Source organism: Sorghum bicolor, chromosome 8 (assembly GCF_000003195.3).
Source record: "Sorghum bicolor cultivar BTx623 chromosome 8, Sorghum_bicolor_NCBIv3, whole genome shotgun sequence".
NCBI lineage: Eukaryota > Viridiplantae > Streptophyta > Magnoliopsida > Poales > Poaceae > Sorghum > Sorghum bicolor.
This window is the reverse complement of record NC_012877.2, coordinates 4,329,212-4,353,852: the sequence shown is the minus strand read 5'-3', so window position 1 is coordinate 4,353,852 and position 24,641 is coordinate 4,329,212. Positions and strand designations below refer to the sequence as shown.

At 42.9% G+C, this 24,641-nt stretch overlaps 1 protein-coding gene across 2 annotated transcripts; it reads right to left on the bottom strand.

Moving 5' to 3' along the window:
- LOC8073468 (transcription factor LHW) lies at nucleotides 3,177-8,986 on the bottom strand. Of its 2 annotated transcripts, none has more exons than XR_002446731.1 (10): nucleotides 8,302-8,986; nucleotides 7,623-7,772; nucleotides 7,424-7,508; nucleotides 6,885-6,926; nucleotides 6,739-6,798; nucleotides 4,637-6,352; nucleotides 4,403-4,499; nucleotides 4,156-4,293; nucleotides 3,948-4,073; nucleotides 3,177-3,780 (listed from the first exon to the last, which is right to left on the bottom strand). XR_002446731.1 is itself a non-coding variant. In XM_002441818.2 (10 exons), the coding sequence occupies exons 1-10, from the start codon at nucleotides 8,391-8,393 to the stop codon at nucleotides 3,616-3,618; spliced, it is 2,676 nt and encodes an 891-aa protein (XP_002441863.1). In that variant the 5' UTR covers nucleotides 8,394-8,986; the 3' UTR covers nucleotides 3,177-3,615. The 2 variants fall into 2 exon arrangements, 1 of the variants encoding a protein (XP_002441863.1); XM_002441818.2 differs by having other exon boundaries at nucleotides 4,403-4,504.

Genomic DNA, 24,641 nt, shown 5'->3' with positions numbered 1-24,641 from the left:
GGAGAGAAAACGGAGCTAGATGGGCCGTCGCCGGGTTAAGGGAGGGAGAGCGCCGGGACAATTTGTGAACACCTGTTACGTTTTTTCTTTTTTTGTTTTTTGTTTTTTGTTCTCCTAAAATAACACGTACTCTCTCTATCCGCAATTATAAGACGTTTAACTTTTTTAACCTCAAGTTTAACGACTCATCTTATTCAAAAATTTTATACAAATATAGTCAAATTCAAATCATTTCTGAAGAACTTTTATTAATAAACCAAGACACGATAAAAGAAGTGTTATTTTGTAAATTTTTTTAATATGACGAGTAGTCAAATTTAGTGTTGAAAAAGTCAAATATTTTATAATTTAGAATAGATTAAGTACGTAGTTATGTACCCTGTTTTAGAAAAAAAAAAGATAATATAAGTATTAGCAAAAGTGACTTGCAACGGAACCCAAGATACAAAGAAATTGGACACTATATAATCGCTAGACGTGAGTTGATCTAGTTTATATATGTGCACGTGTCATGAGTTCAGCACATACAGATACTGATGACGTAACCACCCAATATATATTTGAATTGGATTCTATATACATTATCACTATACGTGGTTGTGCTAACTCGTATGAGTATAGATTATAAGTATGGTTTAATAAGTAAAAAAAGCAAAACAGAAGAAACTCTCCAATATCGAGACAATTAGGAAGAAGTTGACAAAAAAAATAAAAGAAAGGTGTTGCTAAAGCATGCATACGCAGGATTTGGAGGTTCCGCGCGTATACCTCCTTGAACACTAGTCTTTGGTCAAAAAAACACAACAACTCTCTTTCCTGACTCCGGCACCCTCGCCCTCGCCCTCACCCCCGCTGTCACTATCGTCCTGCTGCGGCGAGCTAGGTTTGCTCCAGTGAAACCCTAGCTCGCTCACGGCACCACCTCCTTCCCCTCCCCCTGGCTGCCATGGCCACCACCACCACCATGGTCGGAGCTTGACCGCCTAAACCTGGCCCGACCGCCCTGTCGTCGCCAGCTCCCCTAAGCCACCCATCGACCATTTCCCACAGCCTAGCCTACCTGCCTCCCCCCGACCAGCCATTCTATAGCCCATCGAAGTTGGGGGAGAAGAAGAGAGAGCTCACCGAAACCCTAAAGGAGAGAGGAGAGAAAGAGAGGACAATGCCTACCTAGCGCCGCCATCGTCGGATCTAGCAGATCCACCACCGCATTGCCATGGCCGACACATGGGAGAAGCAGTGGGGCAAGGTGAGGTGAGGGTGCGGGCTTTGGGGAGGTTGTCGCCGGGGAAAAGAGAGTGGGAGAGGAGGAGTGAGCACTCCTCATAGCGCGAGGGTGTGTGCTTATAATTAAAGTAGTATTTAGAATTAAAAAATAAGAATGGTACCCTTGAATTTAAGTAGGCCAGCCCCCATGTACCTCTCGCTAGCTAGTAGGCGTTGGGTTATAGGCGAACCCACGAAACAACATGGGGGTACACCGTACACATGTACAACGAATAAATTTTGCAAAAACAAAAAACAAAGTAGCAAGCATAATAATATACATTTATTATACACTTGAAATCAGATCAGATCCAAATACAAATAGGGCCTTGTTCAGATGCGAAAACTTTTTGGATTTCGCTACTGTAGCACTTTCGTTTGTTTGTGGCAAATATTATCCAATCATAGACTAACTAGGACTAAAAGATTCGTCTCGTGATTTACAGCTAAACTATGCAATCAATTTTTATTTTTATCTATATTTAATGTTTTATGCATGTGCCACAGAATTCGATATGATGAGAAATTTTAAAAACTTTTTGGTTTTAGAATAAACTAAACAAGGCCTAGGCAAATAGCTGGTGCATACCTGGTGGGTATTCATTGGCGGCTACAAAGACCTGCCGAAGGGACAGGGAGACCTGAGCTGCAGTTGCCCAGTGTTGTCGACACGAGAGAGAGAGAGAGAGAGAGAGGAAGCGAGTGCAGGCTGAGGAGGATATATCAGAGATTTCGTTATCTACAACGTTTTAAATAGTGGCATAATACAAACTATAAATAAAAGCTACTCGGCTCTAAACGCACGATCTTTCTTCAATCTCTCGAGTCTTTTCATTTGAAGTCATCAGTCCTACTTTTTAATTATGGGACAGTGTTTTTTCTTACAAAAAATCAGCACTAGCAGCCTTTTTTAAGTTAGCTGAACAGAATTGATTGATGAAGCTAACGACAAAGTTCAACCATGTTTGGAGTGCATAATTTTTTCTTGAATCCAGTGTTTTTATTCGAAATCATATTGATTTCTATAAATTTTTTCGTGCAAAATTTTTTATCCCCGACAGGCTACTTCCCCAAATATTTTGCAAAATGTTTCAGATTTTCCGTCACATCGAATCTTACGGCACATGTATGAAGCATTAAATATAGATAAAAACGGTAACTAATTACACAGTTTGCATGTAATTTAAGGGACGAATCTTTTGAGGCTAGTTAGCCTATGATAGAACAATATTTGTCAAATACAAATGAAAGTGTCAAATATAAACTAATTTTTTGCAAGTAAACAAGGCCCTGCATGCATTTTGCTTCACAGGGTCTACTGTCACATCGTTTTGGAACAGCATACACTGAAAAAAAAAATGGGGTACAAATGTCTTCGCAACAAGATGGGGGCAGTACCTCAGCTGGCCGGCACCCCTTTTTTCAGTAATGGCAGCTTTGGGTTCTATGCCTCTATAGCTTCACCCTGTCACTGGAGAATAGATGCACATCTAATCTGTAGCCATAAAAGATGAACCTCTCCTTTTACCAACTGGTATTATATATGCTTTTCTTTCATTATTTTTTGATGGTATGGACGTTAACCATGTCATATTATAGCGCTGACAATGAATTGCATCCATCTTATACCTTGTTTAGATCCAAAATTTTTTTAATTTAGTTTTTAACAATTAATATCCAATCATAGACTAACTAGACTTAAAAGATTCATCTCACGATTTACAGACAAATTGTGCAATTAATTATTTTTTAATCTATATTTAATGTTTCATGCATACATTTAAAAATTCGATGTGATGAAAAATCTTATAAACTTTTGGAATTTTGAAGTCATCTAAACAAGGCCTTAACCCATGAAACCTCTTGATGGATAGGCACACGAGAATTTGGGAGAACAAAGAAAGAGAGTCTTATTACTTGGTAAACAGTAAAACTAGTTTCTCATTAGTAATCACACAGGAACACTTGGTAAAAAAGAGAGCTCCGACTTCGAGTCAGTACCAGAACAAGGCCTACAATTCAACTCAGAATTTCCATTCAGCAGCAGAACATAACAAAATTCACTAATATGCAGAAGAACAAAAGGCAAAGGCATCAGCAACAAACAGAAACTAAGATTATACAGTCAAAACATCGATCTTCTAATGATCATCCGCCGAACCAACTATCCATGTCTCCATTCCCGTCTACTGTTAGGCTTTCTGAATGCACACTGCAGGGACGATGCACTGGATGCCGTCACGAGATTCCAGCTCGTCCTGGGTTGACAATGCTAGTCATGGCAGAAGTGGGTCGACCCCCGCTCTTAGCATTTCAAAGATGGCTCCTGTGATCTTTGCGCTTGCTGGCTCACCTAAGATGACCTGTTGCAGGGATTACAGGATAACGCACAATCCCAAGCGGCATTTTTGTGTTGTTATTAGGATTCTCTCCTGCTCCACTGCCGTCACAACTCGGTTCCAGCAAGCGCATTAGGGAAAGGAAGATTTCCATTCTAGTCACATCCCTGTTGGCCTGCATAAACAAAGCAAAATAAGAACTTCCATAAAACAGAAAGTGGAGGAAGCAAAAGAAATCTTAAGTCATGGGACATATTATAACATGCTCTGAGGGGAAGCTATTCTAGCCTTCTGAGTTCTCAGCCAACCTAGAGAACTTTCATAATGCATTGAACTGCTTACCTCAACAGTGAACCGTGCCCAGATTTTATTTTTGCGTGCTTCCATAACGCCCCTTAAGATGGTTAATCCTAGTCCTTTAATAAAGTCAGCTATCTCCAAGAAGATACCTCTATCCTCACAGAGCATCTACAGAGGCAACACCATCAGCAATATGCAAGCATTGACAAAAATAAGAGTTGAAAGAACCAGCAATAGCATAATCATTTACCTCCACAAGCATCTGACGAGGCCGCTCAAGATCCTCAACAATGATTGGACATGTCATAGATTGACTACCAACATCAAAGGCCCAAGTTGCACCACCTTCGAAGTAGTCTTTAAGTGGACCATTCTCACCACCAAGAATCTGTTCGGAGTTTACCCATAGCCACACAAAGCATTGCATAAAGTTAATAACTATTACCTTCTCAAAAAGGCTGCAAATTAGATGAAAAAGTTAATAAGTATGTGCATACCTTAGATTCATTTGTGTCCTTGAGGTTGTCTGCATGCTTTGTCACGCTTTGCAAGAAAAGCATGTGCTTAATGGTCTTCTCCAACAATGCATCAATGCTACACTGTTGACAAAAAATGCTGTGAGACTAACAGTCATTGCATAAGCGTATGAAGTTTGAAACAAGTGCAATTGAACCTTAAATAATCTAAATTCCTATGCACATTTGAAATGCACGAGTAGAAGAAGAGGATACCTTTGCCCCATTAGGTACGAGTTCCCGGAGCTCCTTTATACGATCCTGAATAAGCTGGCGGTCCTTTGGTCGTGGCTTAGGATTCTCTCCTGGTCGAGACCTCTTTCGACTTGCCTTGCTTGATGTGTCAACACCCTTGCTGTTTGAGGCTGAGGCACTTTCACATTTCATGTTCTGTCCACTCTCAATCCAGAGGCGTATCTGAGACTTCTGTATTGCATTATTTTGAGAAAGACAGCCATCCTCTGCCTTTTCTGGGAAAGATGTCTGTTTAACAAAATTTGAAACGGCTAACTCATTCTTGATTAGCAGAGGAGCACCAGACGATTCAGACTGCTTTGGCTCTTTTAAGCGACAATACGAAGTGCTAGGAATATCTGTCACTGAAGTCTTGCAAGAAGCACTGTCACCAGAGATCTGCTTGCCACCAGGATTGGCATTGGAGACAACTGCATCCAACAGTTGGTCGGTATCAGTCAGTGAGAAGATCCCGGAATAAGGGAACTCGTCATCCACTGAATTGAAGGCTGGAGAGGAACCAAGATGAACAGAGGATTCAGGTACATCTCTATTTGAACTCTCAGGTTTTGCAGCTTTCCAGGTAAGATCATTATCCACATTGTGGCACAAATGATGAAATTCCGAACCAAACATGTCAAACAAATCACTTTCTGCAGCAGGATCCATAAGGAGCGGCGGTGGTCTCTCATTAGATATGTCCAGAAGCCTGCGGCGATCCATATTCTTGACAGCTTGAACAATTGCATCAGTAGGGTCATGCACTTCATTAGCCTTTTTTGGGCCAATAAGATCCGAGCTACTCATCTGATTCTCTTGAGAAATGGCTGTTTTCAAGCCACCAGAAACCTGAATATCAGAGCCAGACGACAGAGCAGCAGAAGCTTGGCATGTCTCTCTCTTGGGACTCTCCGTTTTCCTAACAAATTGGGTAGATTGGGGCATTTTATATGAAATAGTTGGCCTGTGCCCTGTCATCCCAGAAGTAGAACTGCATCTTTGGTCTAAAATTTGATTTGCTGTGCTGCCATACAGGTTACCCTTGACTACCCTAGTACCTTCAGGGAGAAAATCAAAACCCCCATGACCATTAACAAAACCTGGCACCTGGCCTCTGCCATGCAACAAAGTCATGTTTGTGTTTTCATGGACTAAAGGGTTACGTGCAAGAGATTTCAAGAGAACATTTCTGGGATCTGATGGTTCTCCAGTGTTTCCTTGTTCTAACTGTTGACTGTGGGTCATCAATGGATGCCTTTCCATTGATGCTGAGATAGACGAGATAAAACCAGAGCTCACAACACTACTTTGGGTGTTACTCTGAACTCTCCTGTCACAGTAAGGGTTTTGCGGTCTGAACCTCATGTCAGGAGCATATAGAATGTGTTCTCTACCCACTTGACCATTTCTTTGTGCAACCATAAGCATTGAAGCATTACTGCCCATGTTTGCCAATGTACTACTAGACACAGTTGTGCCATCAGGACCATAACATTGTTGATATGTCATTGGGGATCCACTTAAAAACTTTGAGCGTGTATCTGCAGGGTATATACTTGCGGGGCCATTCAAAGGGCGTGACTGAACTTTCTGGTTTGAATCATTTTTAACAGATGACGATGAAGCCATACTCGACCGATTGTTCAGCTGAGAACACAGCTTCTTATACTGGAGCACAAGGTTGGTATTTTCCACTACCTGCCAGAAAATAAGCATTCATATAAGTTCTAACATGTCATAAGCATGGTTAGTAGAGTTAGCATATAGAGATATCTGAGAATCTTTTTTTTTCTTATTTCTTTCACAGCAATCCTAAGTGCAAAAATAGAGCACAATTATCACAAGTTGTTTTTCTTTTCAGGGTTCCGCTACTGCCCACAAGAAGGTTTTGTCTCCTCGGATCTCATGACAATATAGTTTATATACAGAGATCAAGGGAACAGAACATTTGACCAGTCAACAATGTAATACAGTCATAAAGTAGTACATCATGGCCATATAATAATGACAGAGAACAACTTCAAGACATGTAGAACGATATATACTATATAGTAATCCCAGTTGCTAAAGCATGGATATCTTACCACACTTGTAGAGCCTAGCTGCAGTACACCTCGTGGTAACACAGGAATAATTGCAATAGTCTGCATACAATAACTTATTGAGAGCTCAGAAGCAAACACTGCGTTAGTGAATAATCCAGCATGCAAGGAAAAAAATTCGTACTAACCTGAATGCCAGCTGCAAACTGATGATTCATCTCAGCAGCAACCTATCGTCGTGAGAAGAACATAATCAGCTTGGTGTTCCATCACAGATGCTCATATTACAATTTAAAAGCCCCCAAAAAACCAAACATTTCTCTGCTTAAATAAGAAAGACCCCGAAGATATTGAGGAAATCCTTATGGTGCGCGCATGAAGAAAGGGAAATCCCATCATGGTTGACTTCAGCTCTAGGGCAAACCATACAAACAAGAACCTTGAAAGATGTCTCCACTTATTTCGCGTGTCTATTTGTGTGCTTTCGCAGCTTAGCTTATCACAATGGCAACTTGTTCACAGAATAATAGACCAAACTCACTACATGCCAAAATTTCAAGACGTAGAACAAATACTCGAGGACAAAATAACCCCACAAGGACTTGTGCAGTGGCATAAATCCCTTGGCCTCACGCTTTAAATAAGGTGACAGCAAAATGGACCACGAGAAAAACTGAAATCGGGCTACATTTATATCGGTTCACAAGGGAAGGAGAAGTAATCGTACCTCGGGTCTGAGATTGTGATCATTGGCAGCAGGATCATGGACAATCCATTGATGATTTCCAGTGAAAGCAGCGCGGCCAATGGCACTGAAGAGTACAAACACAGCATACATACATCAGTAAAGCTTCAACATCCTCCAACAACACCGAAGCACTTGTTAGCAAGAACATTGTAACAAGCAAAACAAAATTCCTGCTTACCCTTCACCAACGACATGAATTTGCGAGGCCATAACCTTTTTAACAAGCGTGCACACACTGGTGCCCGGCTCACACCCAGCTTCTTCAGGAGCCTCAGATCCGGCGGAGCATGACGCGTGGCCGCAGCAACCGTCCTCCCACACCAAATGCCTGCACGTCACCAAGGCAAGAGACAACAAATCAGCAAAAGAACCGCTGAATTCGTGCACTAAGCACACCATGAAGCTAAATGCGGAGCACATTAGCAGTTGCACTGAAACACAAGCGCATTTCACGCATTCCCGCCCTTGTACACCCCCCAAGAACTCACACACATTAGCGCGAACTCAGTGGGTACACGTTCTAGTAAATTTGCAGCGGCGCCAAAAGCTGCATACACTGGTTAGTCTATTTTTCGAAGTAAAGAGCTCCCATATCGGGAAGGATGCCGAGGAATATGCCCATCCGAAATGTTCCCCACGCGGCGCTTCGTTTGTCTAGCAGGCAAATCTAGCTGAAACGGAATGCGCAGCAAAACACCAAATCCCGGGGAGCGAAAAGTTGCATACGAACGTTACGAAAAGAATGGGATGGGATTTCTTCGCAAATCGAGCTGTGGGAGAAGCTTAAGATCCGAAGAAAAACCAGGAAGGGGGAAAAAATAAACAGGAGGAGGAAGGAGGGGTGGAGTGGAGCTTACACAGGGTCGGCGGCGCCGATGGCCTTCCAGAAGACGGCGTAGGACCAACCGACCTCCTCGCAGAGCCGGCGCAGCGCGTCCCCCACCGCCATCCCAGCGACGCAGGGAGAGAGAGAGAACCCTAGCTCCTCCGCAGGCCCGCCGCCTGCAGTCCCTTTCTCTCTACTAGCCTGGCCTGGAACTGGACTGGAACAGGACGTGCGAGCAAACAAGCAAGCAAAGACGGGCGGCGCGGGCGCCCCTCCTCTAGGCGGCGCGGCGGCTGGCTCGCCCGGCCTGCTTCGCGCGGAGCCCGCCGGCTCTCCTCGTCCTCACGCTTCCCCTCGCGGCCGCCGGCGCGCAGGCGCCCATCAGGGGGGCGGCGGGCCCACTCCCAGCCTCCCACCCAGCAAGCGAGCGTCAGCGTCCGCGTTTCGCTTCACGCGGCGGCGGCGGCGGCGAGCGAGCGAGCCTGCTGCCTACCCCCAGTGCTGGGGGGCTGCTGCGGCGGCCTGCGGCTCGTCAATGTCCTGGTGCGTCTTCCTCCTCGCGCTGGCTGGCTCTCCCTCACTCGCTTTGGCTTTGCTGGCTTTGGCTTGTTTGGGTTCTCACTTCTCTTCTCTTCTCTTCTCTTCTCGGGTTTGGGTGTCTAGTGTGTTTTGGCTTTCTCTTTCTCGTTGCTTTGCTGTGCTCGCCCTTTTGCGTTTTCTCTTTCTTTTTTTTTTTACCTCCTTCCCTGCTCCCGAGGCAGGTATCATTCCCTCCACGAGGGGCAAAATCGGGATGCTCATGCTACCCTATGTTTTAGCCACATCATTTCACTTGTGGTGCTATTCACCATGATTCTGAGGATGTTTTTACTTTTTTTTTTTTTACTTTGGCATCTCCATTTAGGCCTTGTTTACTTCCAAAAAATTTTGCAAAATAGGAATAGTAGCACTTTTGTTTGTATTTGACAAATATTGTCTAATTATAGACTAACTAAGCTCAAAAGATTCGTCTCGTCAATTCCAACCAAACTGTGCAATTAGTTTTTATTTTCATCTATATTTAATACTCTATGCATACGTCTAAAGATTCGATGTGACGGGGAATCTGAAAAATTTTGCAAAATTTTTGGGGAACTAAACAAGGCCTTATTGTTTAGTTCTAAAAAATTGCAAAATAGGCATAGTAGTACTTTCGTTTGTATTTGACAAATATTGTCCAATCATGAACTAACTAGGTTCAAAAGATTCGTCTCGTCAATTTCGACTAAACTGTGCAACTAGTTTTTATTTTCGTCTATATTTAATACTTCATGCATGCGTCTAAAGATTTGATGTGACGGGGAATCTAAAAAATTTTGCAAATTTTTTTGGGAACTAAACAAGGCCTTAGGGTCTATTTAGGCTTTGTTTAGTTCATCCCCAAAACCAAAAACTTTTCAAGATTTTCCGTCACATCAAATCTTGCGACACATGTATGAAGCATTAAATATAGATGAAAATAAAAATTAATTACATAGTTTGTTTGTAAATTGTGAGACGAATCTTTTAAGCCTATTTACTCCATGATTAGAAAATGTTTGCCAAATAAAAACGAAATTGCTACAGTGACAAAATCCAAAAAAAAAGATCTAAACATGGAATGCAAAATATAAAATACCAGCTATTTTGGAATGATAAAATATAATAAACCAAAATTTTTAGGGTTATATCTAATTCTATCCAAAGTGTAGAATTTATTGTCTTCATTATAGCCTCTTGAGGCTCTTTTGGGCTTTTTTGGCCTCTTGAAGCCAAAATCTAAAATGGAGAATGGCAACTATTTTGCCAAAAATTTTGCATGGTATTTAGTTCCATTATGTAAAATGATGGAACCCATATTTTTTTGATAAAAGGAGAACTAAACACCCCCTTACATTTGCATGATTTAGCCCCTGTTTAGATACAAGGGTTAATCAGGGCTAATAGGTGAGATAATTTTTTAGAAGTCTTCAACTAGTTATTAGTCTAGCTAGCCAACTTTGACAAATTTGAGCTAAGTCTAGGGTAACTAGCTCTAGGCCATCCAATTCGGCCCTTAGTTGCCTCTCAATTGGGATTCTATTGTAATAATCCTCTCGTTCCAAATAGAGCTAAGTATAAAAGCTATTTTTTATAATATAAACATGTATAGAGAGAGAAATGTTGATACTGTTTTCTATAAATCTAATTAAAATTAAAATTATTTCTTTCTTCAAAAATAAGATTTCCATTCTTTTTGGAATTGAGGGAGTAGCAATAAAAAAGAAACAAAAGGTCTATTTTATCACTTTATTTTTAAGCCATAGACAAAAAAAACACCCAAAATGCTTGATGTCCACTACACGTCTAAGCTCCACACTCACTCGCCAAAGTGAGTTTTGAACTATGTGGCACGACCCTACGCTCACATAGTCACATCTAGTTTAGACATGATGGGCTAATATGTGCAACATAAAAAAAATCTATATATCTAATATTAAAGATCGAAGAGATTCTTTCAACCATCTTTTTTACTTTCTAAAATATTCTTATAGTCTCGTTGTCCTGTATGTAGCCTCAATTTATGGCCCGTGCTTTAACAAGTTAGAATGACTTGTGTGCAGTGATAGTAAGAAATCTAATTCCAAGACTACTGGCTGCTGCTGCACAAATGAACATGTTTGCTAGTAGGGCCAAGGCATGAGCCAGATCATGATGCATGCAAGATCACTTTGTTTACCAAAATCTTAAGAGGGAAGTCGTTTCAAAGAAAATAAAATAGGTTTACTCCACCTTTTTATCCTTTAAAAAAGATTCACTAATCTAAAGAGAAAAAATCCATTGTATAGAAATAATTCAGAAGCGCTATGGCCAAAAAGGCCAGAATGATTGAAAAAACATACTCCTTTTTTTAATTTAATATTTCAAAATGACACATTCTTCACCTAGAAAAAACTTAGAATAACTAGACACCAGTCTCTTTCATCAACTGATGTCAAGATCAATTAGTTTGCCATAATTTCTATTTAAGGAATGATAATAAGATGGACATTAGACAAAATGAACTAATGAAAAGTTTAGAATTCAAGTATCTTTCCATGTAAAACAAAAATAATGTAAGAGTGAAAACAAATAGTAGATAGGAGGAAGATCCTAACAGAGATGGAACTATTTATATAAATGCGAGTTGTACGAAGGTGTACTATATTGTACTATCATGATGAGAAAACGATAGGCTCTGTTCTTCTAATTCTTTTCTTTTCAAGAACTCTTTTTCTAGTTCTTCTTCCTATGCTAAAAGCTTTCGTCACATTTGCCAAGTAGCAATCCTTTTTAAAATCACGCCAAGTAGCATTTCCTTTTTAAAAAGCTTTACATACTATATTGAGAACCCTTCTAAAGAAGACAAATAGGATAATGTAAGCTAATCCAACAAATGGAATGTCGTGTACCAGATTTATACGTGAATTACAGATATGCCCTCGAGGTCGCTGGACAATTGCAGCCCGTGCCAATATGGGCCTTCAAAAGGTGGGCATGGAGTACAATTATGTGGTCGTGTATTCTTTTGAGGGAAGTGGTGGGGTAATTCTAAATTAACAGGCATATTAAATATTTTTTTACTGAGGGGGCAAAAGGCAGAGAAGTAAACAATCAGATGGCAGAGCCTGTCTTCTCTTAGCCTAATTGAAACATTTTCCAAAGGCTGTGTTAGCTAGTACTGTCTGTAACAATAGTTATTATATTAAAATGATCCTGCTACCTTCTCTCACTGTCATGGTTGGACATGTCCTGATCCCCACAGGCACTGGTGGGTGGGCCTGGAAATATTGCTGCATTGGGACCCATTGTCAGCTGGCATAGCCGCATCAGAAGTGTACACCTAACACCTCTCTTTTTTTTAGTTGCTATCTTTTTGCAGGGGACATTTCATAATGAGGTGCTTTGTGAGATCTTAGTTGTTTTTTGAATGGAAGTCTGACTGACCCTGCTTTTTGTTAGAAAGATATGCTATTATATCACATAGTTTGATCTTGGCCTTTCATTCTGAAAGAAGGATTTGGCCTTAGCTGTTTGGTTTTCAGATCTTGCAGCTGTTCACCCATTATGATAAATCAAGGCTTTCTTTATTTATTTGTTATTGATCCCCTATGTTTATGGATAATAAACAGCAACCGCAAGAGTACTAGTACTTCCATAAAATCTGCATGCATGTGAACATTTCTGCATTCTACAATCATCACTATCTACACTAGTACACACTACAGTATATATCCATTCAGAGTTTTTCAGACTGAAGACTGAACACAGGGTCTGGAAAACACAAGAAAAAGTTCCATCCAGAGACCAGAGGGCAGTCTGTGCTGGAGTTCACAGCTACAACAGTGTTACTCGAGCCCCGGTCCAAGTTTGTTGCTTCTCCATTTCCAGTCAGAAAGCCAAAAGCCTCAGCACAAAAATTAACCAGCTTTGTTTTTTTTAACAGTTTGGAAGCATCAAAACCAAAGCCTTTTCAAGCTTTAACCCATCCATCCGTCTTCTGCAACGGACCTGAAACAAAAACATTTCCATCGTCCTTGAACGTGTGGTATTTCGACTGCATTTGTTTATTGAGATGGGAGGTGGTGGCCAAATCCAATCCAAGAGATAAACGAAGCATTAATCTGAAGATTTGTGCTGACTCATTAGTGGAGGCTTGCAGACTAATCCTACTCCTCTTGTTGATGTGGATATATGGATGAAGAAGGTGTCGCTTCTAGAAGTGCTCCACTAGAGCACAAACAAGGACGTTTATTTGAGTTTAGTCACATCATGGAACAAGAACAAGCCAAAGCTGCTTTGGCTGGAATGAATGGCTCAGTTTCATACGTGTCAGCTTATCATTCAGTTGGATCCAAGGTAGAGCCCAAATTAGACGGTCACCTTCGTTCTTTGGCGTCATGAAGTTGGGTACCGGAAGTTGGATAATCAGCGACTCGTTTAGGTGAGAACGAATGAGATGAGATCATCAATCGGACAAATACCTAAAAGGTCACATATTTGGATGGTGAGATGAGATCACACAATCAAGAAAAAGAGTGACATCAGCTCAGGAAAAAGGGTAGAAAACACGGGAGTAGTGCATATTTGGATTTTCTTTTAGAGATACATATTTGAATGATTTTAACAACATCACAGAAGAGCTGTAAATGTATCACCAAAAAAGATATAGAAAATAAGATAATTCTCCTTTTTGACAGCTAATTTAGCACAAATACCCCTCCCAGTGAGAAAACAAATTGTGCCTAAATATCAGAATTTTGTTTGGAAGGGCAGAACTGTGCCGGATATGAAAAACAGAAAAAGGCACCAACCCACTACAGGACGCAATCTGTATGAGAATCTTGACCTTGGCGTCTTGCAAATAATACCAGCTGCAAGAGCCCTAGGCAAGAGGGCAACAGTTTCTTTGATTTGAAGCCTGCCTTTGTTTTGGTTTGCCCCACACTGAAATCTGATGCTGCTATTACCATGTGTATTGGCCTCAAGAAAGGGGAACACATGGATCACCAGTGGTATCAGGGAAATTGGGTCCCTCTGTTGTCTCTCATTTTCTACTTAGTACCATTTTGTCTATTATCAGTGATATATCAATTCCTTCGTTGTAGGTTTGTGTTGTATTTACTCTATCATTCAGACTTCAAAGAGAGAATTTCCACTCGGCTTGATCATGGTGTGTAGTGATATATATGATTCCTGATCACCAAAAAAAATGCCTAATGATATATGAGATTTTTATGATCTTGATTATATAGTGCGTGGTGATATCAATTCACTAAGGTTGGGTATTCTTGTGGAAAGTTGTGCGCATTTTCATCGCAGGTTTGCTCTAACCAAAATTTTACTTTTACTCTGGTTGAGTCTTAAAGTGATAATTTCCACCCAGATTGTGATAATGGGTAGTGATATGATTATCCTACTCCCAAAAAGACTGCCTTATCATATATGAGGGTTTTTTATATGAACAGTGAACCATGATAAGGCTTTAGCAAATGATAACCACAAAACCCTAGCTAAGCTCTAGGGTAGAAACGAAATGTTAAAGATGGAGCAAGAAGAGTAGGGGAAAGCAAGCATGCAGGAGCATAGTATACACAGTTGCTGGTCATGGTGGCAGGGGGGATCCATGTGGCATGTGTGCCCACCTAGCCGGTGTGGTCTCTGTGGTGCTCCATGGTGACGATTGTGACGTTGGCTTCTCCTCTTTGTTCTTGTTTGCTGCCCCCATATCGTTTTAATCCCTAATCATGGGCGGCAAGAAAGGTGGCCATGACAACAAAGGCGCCATGGCAGGGTGACAGACGTATAAGAGTGAGGCCAGCCGATGGTAGGTACCAGGCAAACGTCCCCAATCAACACAGCTCTATAGTTTTGCTCCTCTACGACTTTTCCTCTCATCTATCATATTTTTCAAATGAGTGAGATGCACCATACGTTCCATAATTTGTCCAGAAATATCATCTAAGCTATAGTTAATTAAGTTATTACTGTAGTTTTTTGGTGGGGTTTGTGGAGTGGAGCCTATAGGCTGTTTGTATGTAATTTTTATACTCTTTTTTGTTTTCTTACTCGTCTAATAAAAATCCGGCAAAAGTTTTTTGCCGCCTTTCGAAAAAAAAGTTATTACTGTACTGTAATACGCATCTTGGTGGTTCATGCATGGAGGTCCAAATTAACCTCCCTAATCAATGCGTTCATCTAGCTACGTACCTATTTGTCATCCTTCAGTACTATCTTCCTCCTCCATATTCTCTTTCTTCAGTTCACACCTTATCAGGCACCAGCACATACTGTATGTCCAGATGAACTGTCAGCCAAAGGATTACCATGGTGTTTGGACTTCAGATGATCGAAGTAGTTAAGGTTATTAGCATAAAACTATACATCATTACTTCAGTTACCTGCTATATGACATTTAATTTCTAGATAAGTTTAGGATGCATTTTACTATTTTCATATAGAAATATATCTATTTTAGTCCCTTGAATGTAGATGTATAAGAGTATATATGGATGAATGCAAATTGATAGATAGCATGTGAAAGAGCATCTAGGCCCCTAGTGATTTTGGTGATTAATGACATTGTTGGTTACTATGACTAACGTGTGTTTTGCAGAGGCAAAGTCATAGGTAAGGTCATGGTAAATAGGTACTCGATGGACAGGGACGTACATGCCTACTTAATAGTGGAAATCGTTTTCGGTTTTCAAAGGATGGATGGACATCGTCAAGACTAGACTAGGTCTAAGTGCCATATGGTGAAGAAGGGCACTTAGAGTAGTTTAGGACTTTGTTTTCCTTTGACCGTACTATTAAGAGGGGCTTTGATCTAGTAGCTTGACTTAGGCAAGGCTTTAGGTTTAGGTGTGGTACACACTTGGTAAACCTAGCACTAGGCAGCTCAGAGTTAGTCCTTAGTTCGAGAGGAACCAACTTCGTTTTGGAGCGATCGCGTTTCGACGAAGTTTGGGTGCCCAAAGGGGCACCGGACGCTGCACCGGACGCTCTGTGAGTGCGTCCGGTGAGGTCCTTAGCCGTTGGGACAGTGCTGTGCTTAGGGTTAAGCACCGGACGCTGGCACCAGACTCACCGGGCAGCGTCCGGTCCCATACCCAGGGAGCTTGTAAAGTTCCCCTGAGCACCGGACGCTAGCACCGGACGCACCGGGTAGCGTCCGGTCCCATGCGCAGGGAGCGTGTAAAGTTTTCCCGAGCACCGGACGGTGCACCGGACGCTGGAAGTTAGCGTCCAGTGACCTGTCAGAGAGAAGTACAGTTAGCCGTTATGAAGCACCGGACGCTCGGTGCAGTGCGTCCGGTGCAACATAATGTGCGTCCGGTGACCCCGTTTTCAGTGGAAAACGGTTGGCCGACCTTTGGACTTCGTGGATAGTATTTATACTCCTCCACCTCGTCCATGAGAGGTCTCTTTCCCATTTGAACATCAGAGAAACTTGTTGTGGAGCAAGAGAGTTGCAAGAGCCTAGAGAGGATTGAGATTTGAGTGATTTCTTGAGAGAATCCTTCTCTAGTGAGTTCCAAGAGTCAAGTGTGCATCCACCACTCTCTAGAGCCTTGTTTTGGGTCAAGTGAGAGTTCTTTGCTTGTTACTCTTGGTGATCGCCATCACCTAGACGGTTCGGTGGTGATTGGAGGCACGAAGACCGCTCGGAGTTCTTGTGGGTGGCTCGTGTCAAGCTTGTGAGCGGTTTTGGGCGATTCACCGCGACGGAGTGTCGAAGAATCAGCCCGTAGAGAGCACTTGGTCCTTGCGCGGACCAAGGGGGAGCAAGACCCTTGCGCGGGTGCTCCAACGAGGACTAGTGGAGAGTGGCGACTCTCCGATACCTCGGCAAAACATCGCCGAGCACTTTCTTCCACTACTCCTTTACTTTCTAGCATTTACTTTGTGCTTTTACCTTTTTAGAATTGCCATGCTAGAATAGGATTGGAACTAGGTTGCAAAACTTTTTATCCGGTAGCTCTCTAAGTCACACTAGGCACAAAGGGTTGAATTGGAGCTTATAGGTTGCTTAAATTTTTAGAGAAGCCCAATTCACCCCTCCTTTTGGGCATCTTGATCCTTTCAATTGGTATCGGAGCCTAGTGTTCATTATTTAGGCTTCACCGCCTAGAGAAAGATGTCTAACAGGGATGGACCGCCACCCATGTTCGATGGGGATGACTTTCCGTATTGGAAAATACGAATGGAGTCATACCTTGAGGCATGCGATGTAAAGTGCCTAAAAGCCGCGACCGAAGGGTTTGCCCCTCCGGAAAGAGCCACCGCTCTTACTCCACAAGAGCAAGAAAACGAGAAGTGGAATGCGAAGGCCAAAAACCACATCTTTAGAGGCATTTGCAAGGAGGTGTTCAACCGCGTTCAGAGCCACAAAACCGCCAATGCTCTTTGGAAGGAACTTTGTGCGCTCCATGAGGGATCAAAGAGTGAACGCGAGGAACGCTATCACTTAGTGATGAACAAGCTTAATACATTTGAAATGCTTCCCAAAGAAAATGCTAATGAAATGTATTCTTGCTTGAATGTCATTGTAGAGGAGCTAAATGGACTTGGACTCACTCAAATGAGTGCGGCGGATGTAGCAAGAAAAATACTATGTGTGCTTCCCATTAAAAAATATGGGCACATAGTAAAGGTGCTTCATCAAGGCGATCTTTCCACCGCTACACCAACCGCCATATTAGGAAAGATCAATGCTCATGAGATGTACATGCACATGAACCCCCAAGATGGCTCCTCATCGGCCAAGAAAGAGAAGAAGGACTTGGCTCTCAAGGCTTCTCACAAGGGCAAGGCTAAGAAGAATGAAGTTGAGTCATCAACTTCAAGTGATAATGATGCATCTATTGCCCTCATGGTGAGAAGAACCACAAAGATGTTGAAGAAGCTCAACAAAAATGGAGTCAACTTTGACTCCAAGAAGAAGAAGTTATTCACAAGTAGCAAGAGGAAGCCCATCTCCGAGATGGATTGCTACAATTGTGGTGAGCTTGGTCATCTTGCTCATCAATGTCCAAAGCCCAAGAAGGACAAGTACAAAAAGAAGAACAAAGAGCAAGATGACTCAAGTGATGATGACAAGAATGAGAAGAAGCAATACAAGAAGAAGGGTGGCAAGAAGAAGGAGCACTACAAGAAGAGGAATGGCAAGGCCTACATTGTTGGTGATTGGCTCACCGACATTGAAAGCTCAAGTGGTGACTCCTCCGGCAATGAAAGTGATGATGAGAAGGTTGTCGCCATTGCCATCGATGCTCCATCACCATCATCTTCACCACCATCTACATCCTCTACACACCTATGTCTCATGGCTAAGGGTGACCGGAAGGTACAAAGTGAGGATGAGAGTAGTGAAAGTGATAGTGAATATGAATCATCTTCGTATGATGAACTTGTAAAATTGCTTAACAAGTACACAAAAGTCATAAGAAAAACTAGAAGTGAAAATGAAAAGCTTGAACTTGAAAATGACACACTTCTAGCAAAGCTTAAGTCTAGTGATGAGCTTAGAGATCAAAATGAGATCATGACCACTAAGCTCAAGGAGCTCAAACTCTCTCTAAAAGAGCTCAAAGAAAAACATGATAAACTTGAGAGTGTTCATGATGAGCTTATCACTAGATATAGAGCAATGAAAGAAGAGTTAACAACTCTAAAAGCAAACTATGACAACCTTGAGATTGCCTATGAACTTGCAATTGAAACACATGTTGCTACTAACAATGTTGCTAAGCTTGATGTAGCCACATCTTGTGATGACTTACTTGTGGAGAGCACAAGCAAATGTGTTGATTGCAAGGGCAAGAAAGTGGTAGTGACCGAGAGCTATTAGGACACTATCAAGCTCAAGGATGAAATTGTTATGCTCAAGAAAGAGTTGCAAGAACAAGCCAAGCACAAGACCGTTGTGATTGAGTCACTTGATCAAGACAAGAAGCTTGCATATGAGAACAAGTTGCTCAAGGAAGAAAATCAATATCTCAAGCTTGGTTTGATGTATGACAAGCAAGAAGAGGATGAGACATTCATCTTGGATGAGTTAGCTAGCAACAATGACCCAATCATCAAGAAGTTAACTCAAGAGAACAACAAGCTCAAGAAAGAGAAGGAACACTTAACCATGGGGTTAGCAAAGTTCACAAAGGGGAAGGACCTTCAAAGTGAGCTCTTCATGAACACCGTCATGAAGATGGACAAGAGTGGGATTGGCTACAAGGCTCATCAAACAAAGCTCATCAAGTCTCTAGCCACTCATGATCAACCAAGGCCCAAGAGATGCTTTGAGTGTGGTCTAGAAGGACACTTTGCTCATGAGTGTAAGGCACCACTACCACCACCCTTGCCCAAGCATGCAAGACCATTTGCTTTCAATGCTCACTACATTGTAAGGAAAGACAAGAGTGGCAAGGTCAAGGTTAGCTTCATGGGACCACCCAACAAGCAAAGGCCAAAGAAGATTTGGGTGCCAAAGCAACTAGTAGAGAAGGTCAAGGGCCCTAAGCAAATGTGGGTTCCTAAATCTCAAGCTTGATCTCTTGTGTGTAGGTGAACTACAAGACCGGTGGATCACATTGGGTAATTGATAGTGGTTGCACTCAACATATGACTGGAGATCCCCGGATGTTCACCTCTCTTGATGAAGATGTTGACAACCAAGAGAAGATCACATTTGGTGACAATTCAAAAGGCAAGGTCAAGGGACTAGGAAAGGTTGCTATATCAAATGACAACTCTATCACCAATGTGCTCTATGTGCAATCATTGAGTTTCAACTTGCTCTCGGTTGGACAACTTTGTGATCTTGGATTTGAATGCCTATTCAAGAAGAAGGAAGTAATTGTGACCAAGGAAGATGACAATGAAGTGATATTCAAAGGCTTCCGGCACAACAACTTATATGTAGTTGATTTCTCATCCGATGAAGTTGATGTCAAGACTTGCCTATTCACCAAGACCTCACTTGGATGGTTGTGGCATAGAAGGTTAGCACATGTTGGAATGGGCACACTCAAGAAGTTAATGAAGAAAGAATTGATTAGAGGCTTGAAGGATGTGACATTTGAGAAGGACAAGCTTTGTAGTGCGTGTCAAGCGGGCAAACAAGTTGCAAACACATCCAACCAAAGCCTATCTCTCTACTTCAAGAGTGCTTGAGCTACTTCACATGGATTTGTTTGGACCAACCACATATGCTAGTCTTGGAGGCAACAAATATTGCTTGGTCATAGTTGATGATTTCTCCCGGTACACTTGGACATTCTTCTTGCAAGACAAGGCCGAAGTTGCATCAATATTCAAGAAGTTTGCAAAGAATGCCCAAAATCAATTTGATGTGAAGATCAAGAAAATTAGAAGTGACAATGGCAAAGAGTTTGACAACACCAACATTGAAGAGTATTGTGATGAAGTGGGAATCAAGCATGAGTTCTCCTCAACATACACACCACAACAAAATGGGGTTGTAGAAAGAAAGAACCGGACATTGATCACCTTGGCAAGAACAATGCTAGATGAGTACAATACTTCGGAGAAGATGTGGATCGAGGCAATCAACACCGCATGCTATGCTTCAAACCAGCTCTTTCCTCACAAGTTCCTAGAGAAGACACCATATGAGTTGCTAAATGGGAAGAAGTCCGATGTCTCATTCTTTAGAGTGTTTGGATGCAAATGCTACATCTACAAGAAGCGCCAACACTTGGGAAAGTTCCAAAGAAGATGTGACATTGGCTACTTGGTTGGCTATTCATCAAAGTCCAAGGCATATAGAGTCTTTAACCATGCCACAAACATGGTTGAAGAAACATTTGATGTTGAATTTGATGAAACTAATGGCTCCCAAGGAGCAAGTGATAATCTTGATGATGTAGGTGGTGAACCATTGAGGGATGCCATGAAGAACATGCCGGTGGGAGACATCAAGCCTAAAGAAGATGATGATGAAGTGCAACTCATTGAGCCACCATCCACCTCACAAAGTCCACAAGATGAAGACAAGGATGTGAGAGATGCTCATGAAGACACTCAAGTCACTCATGAGCAAGCGGTGGCACAAGCACAAGATGTTGATGCTCCCCAACCAACCCCTCAAGTGGCACCAAGAAGAACATCACATCTCCTCCAAGATCACTCTCAAGATCTCATCATCGGGAGTCCATCACGTGGTGTAACTACTCGTTCTAGACATGCTTTATTTATTGAACATCATGCTTTTGTGTCTCTTGAAGATGAACCAAAGACTATAGAGGAAGCTCTTCGTGATGCAGATTGGATCATGGCCATGCAAGAGGAGTTGAACAACTTCTCTCGCAACAAAGTGTGGACACTTGAAGAGCGACCCAAAGATGCAAGAGTGATTGGAACAAAATGGGTCTTCCGGAACAAGAAGGATGATCAAGGCAAAGTGGTGCGCAACAAGGCAAGACTTGTGGCAAAAGGCTTTTCACAAGTGGAAGGTCTTGACTTCGGTGAAACCTTTGCACCGGTGGCAAGACTTGAAGCAATCCGTATCCTACTTGCATATGCATCTAGTCATGATATCAAGTTATTTCAAATGGATGTGAAAAGTGCCTTTTTAAATGGTTATATTAATGAGCTTGTCTATGTTGAGCAACCCCCCGGTTTTGAAGACCCTAGGTACCCCAAGCATGTCTACCGGTTGTCCAAGGCTCTCTATGGTCTCAAGGAAGCTCCTAGAGCTTGGTATGAAAGACTTAGGGACTTCCTCATTGAGAAGGGCTTCAAGATTGGGAAAGTTGACACAACACTCTTCACCAAGAAAATGAATGGGGAAATCTTCATTTGCCAAGTTTACGTTGATGATATTATTTTTGGCTCTACTAATGAAGATTTTTGCAAGGAATTTGGTGATTTGATGTCCAAGGAGTTTGAGATGTCCATGATTGGCGAGTTATCCTTCTTCCTAGGATTTCAAGTCAAGCAAATGAAAGAAGGGGTCTTCATCTCTCAAGAGAAGTACACTAAAGATCTTCTCAAGAGGTTCAAGATGATGGATTGCAAGCCAATCAAGACTCCCATGGCATCAAACTGGCATCTCGACTTGGATGAGGGAGGTAACCCTATTGACAAGACTCTCTATCGCTCCATGATAGGAAGTCTACTCTACCTCACCGCATCTAGGCCCGATATAATGTTTAGTGTGTGTATGTGTGCAAGATATCAAGCAATGCCTATGGAATCTCACTTGATTGCGGTCAAGAGAATTTTTAGGTATCTAAAATACACACCTTGCCTAGGCTTGTGGTATCCCAAAGGAGCAAGATTCCAACTTGTAGGCTATTCCGATTCGGATTATGCCGGGTGCCGGATTGATAGAAAAAGCACATCCGGAGGGTGCCACTTCCTAGGTAGATCACTTGTCTCTTGGATGTCAAAGAAACAAAATAGTGTTGCCTTGTCAACGGCCGAGGCGGAATACATTGCCGCCGGTGCTTGTTGTGCACAAATACTCTACATGAAACAAACTTTGCTAAACTATGAAGTAGTACTAGACAAAGTACATTTGTTGTGTGACAACGAAAGTGCTGTAAAACTTGCAAACAACCCGGTTCAACACACCCGCACAAAACATATTGACATCCGCCACCACTTCCTTAGGGATCATGTTGCTAAAGGTGATATATCTCTAGAGAATGTGGGAACGGAAAATCAATTGGCGGATATCTTCACAAAACCTCTAGATGAAGCTAGGTTTTGTATGTTGAGAAATGAACTTAATGTGCTTGACCTATCCAACTTCACTAAAAGATAAAGGTTGTGTGTTGAAACTTGTAAATATCTTTTGCTTTGCATATCATGCATACTAAATCTAAAATACAACTTGCATGTAGGGCTTATCTAACATGGTTAAGATAACCCCCTTGTGTGTGTGAAAAAGCTTAACCTTGGATCAAACTTGACAAGCATTAGTTTACTCTCAAGTATTGCATTTCAACTCATTTCATGTGCATGATTGTTAGTTGACCGTTTCTTTTCGGTTATTTGTTGAGCATCCGCTGTGTTCGTCCATAGATAGGGGGAGCATTCAAAGCTCATTATGTTTCAAACCCCTAGCTTTATGGCCATACGATGCTCCTTGGTGATTTTCTCGAACTATTTTCATAAAAACTACTAAGCCTATGGCTAAATATTTGTGAAAATTTGAGGGTTTGAGAGAAGTCACTCATACCAGTTCCATTTAGTGTTTATTTGTGTGTTCTTAAGGATGGAACTTGGTTGGGTCAAAGTCGGACGAGGTGCTAAGTTGAAAAAGTGCTCAGAGGAGCACCGGAAGATGCACCGGACGCTCCCTCTGTGCGTCCGGTGCGGTGAGTGTGCCAAACTGCACTCACCGGACGAAGGAACAGTGTCCCTGCAGCGTCCGGTGAGGTGCGTCCGGTGCTCACCTGGTGTGACCTGAAGCACCGGACGCTAAAGCCAGCGTCCGGTGCCCATCGTCCGGTGCGATGCCGAATTGCATCCTTCTCTGCGCATGAGTCCGGTGGTCACCGGACGCATCCGGTGCCACATTAAGAGCGTCCGGTGACCCCGCGGCGGGCGCATAAAGCCCGCGCCCAGGGGCTTCGCGCGGCCGGATCTCTTTCTTCCGCCGTTTTCGCCAAGCCGCCCGTGCCCTAAGCGTGTCGATTTCCGCCGCCGCCATCAAGCCAATCGAATCCGCGGCGCCCTCGGCTTTCCCCCCTCGCGCCAGATCTATTCCAAGGCTCTCTCCCTTCCCTCTCCTTGCCAGAGCTCTCTTCTCTGCAAAGTGTTAGGGTTTGGGTAAGATCCTTGGACTTTGCCTTCAGGGTGTTTGATCTTTTGAGTCAAAGGCATTCGATTTAGGTTTTGATTCCGATCACGATTGTCTTCTCGCTGCAGCACCTTGAGGAGAAGATTTGCGTACTTCGGTGATTGTCGATCGAGAGATTTCATCTGGAACGCGTCTCGTCCGTGGATCGTAAGCCGTTCGCGCCCGTATCTTATCTATTCTTGCGATCTATAGGATTGTCTCATCTCTAGTCATTATGAATTTCTTATACCCTATCTTGTCCCTTCTTTGCAGCGCGTTGTTCTCCATTGTCAGTTAGGTTGCTTGTGGATCGTTCGATTAGTCAGCAGTTCTTGCAATGGCACGTTGCAAGAATGTCAGTGGACCGGCAGCCAGCACAGGGGTTCCCCAGGAGGTGATGGTGGAGGTGATCCTTCCCGTCGCCTATCAGCAGCAGAAAAGGGCAAAGGAAAGAAGTTGGCCACCAAGAAGCGCAAGGCCAGTGACAGAGAGGCAGAAGTGGCCGAGGCAGTGGCAGCAGCAGCAGAGGCCGCTGAGAGAGGTGGTCGTGCAGGTGGTTTGAGGATTGGGGCAGATCTCACGTCTCGTCAGAGGCGTGCTGTACTTGAGGCCGAGGCTCGACATGGATCACCACCAGGCACCATCATGCTAGGAGGGTAGCGTGTCAGGATCGACGTCCGAGAGTCAGCTCAGGAGGATCCAGACACAGACACTGAGACAGAGACCCAGGCAGAGGGTCCAGCACAGGAGCAGGAGCAGCCCCTTCGTAGATCGACTCGCGCTCGTACCCAGGCCACTCCTCGGACTGGTACGCAGGGTCAGTCTACCTCTACTGCTCGTGCTACACCAGCTAGAGGCACTCCAGCTTCTTGACCGAGGCCAGTCAGGATCCACAGGGATCTCACTCTTGTGTCAGCCAGAGAGATCCAGCAGCTGAGGTTCGTTCCGTTTCCCACCTGGTTTCCAGCTACGAGGGATCCCAGAGCCGGTGCCAGGTTCTACACAGTAGTCCAGGAGGACAT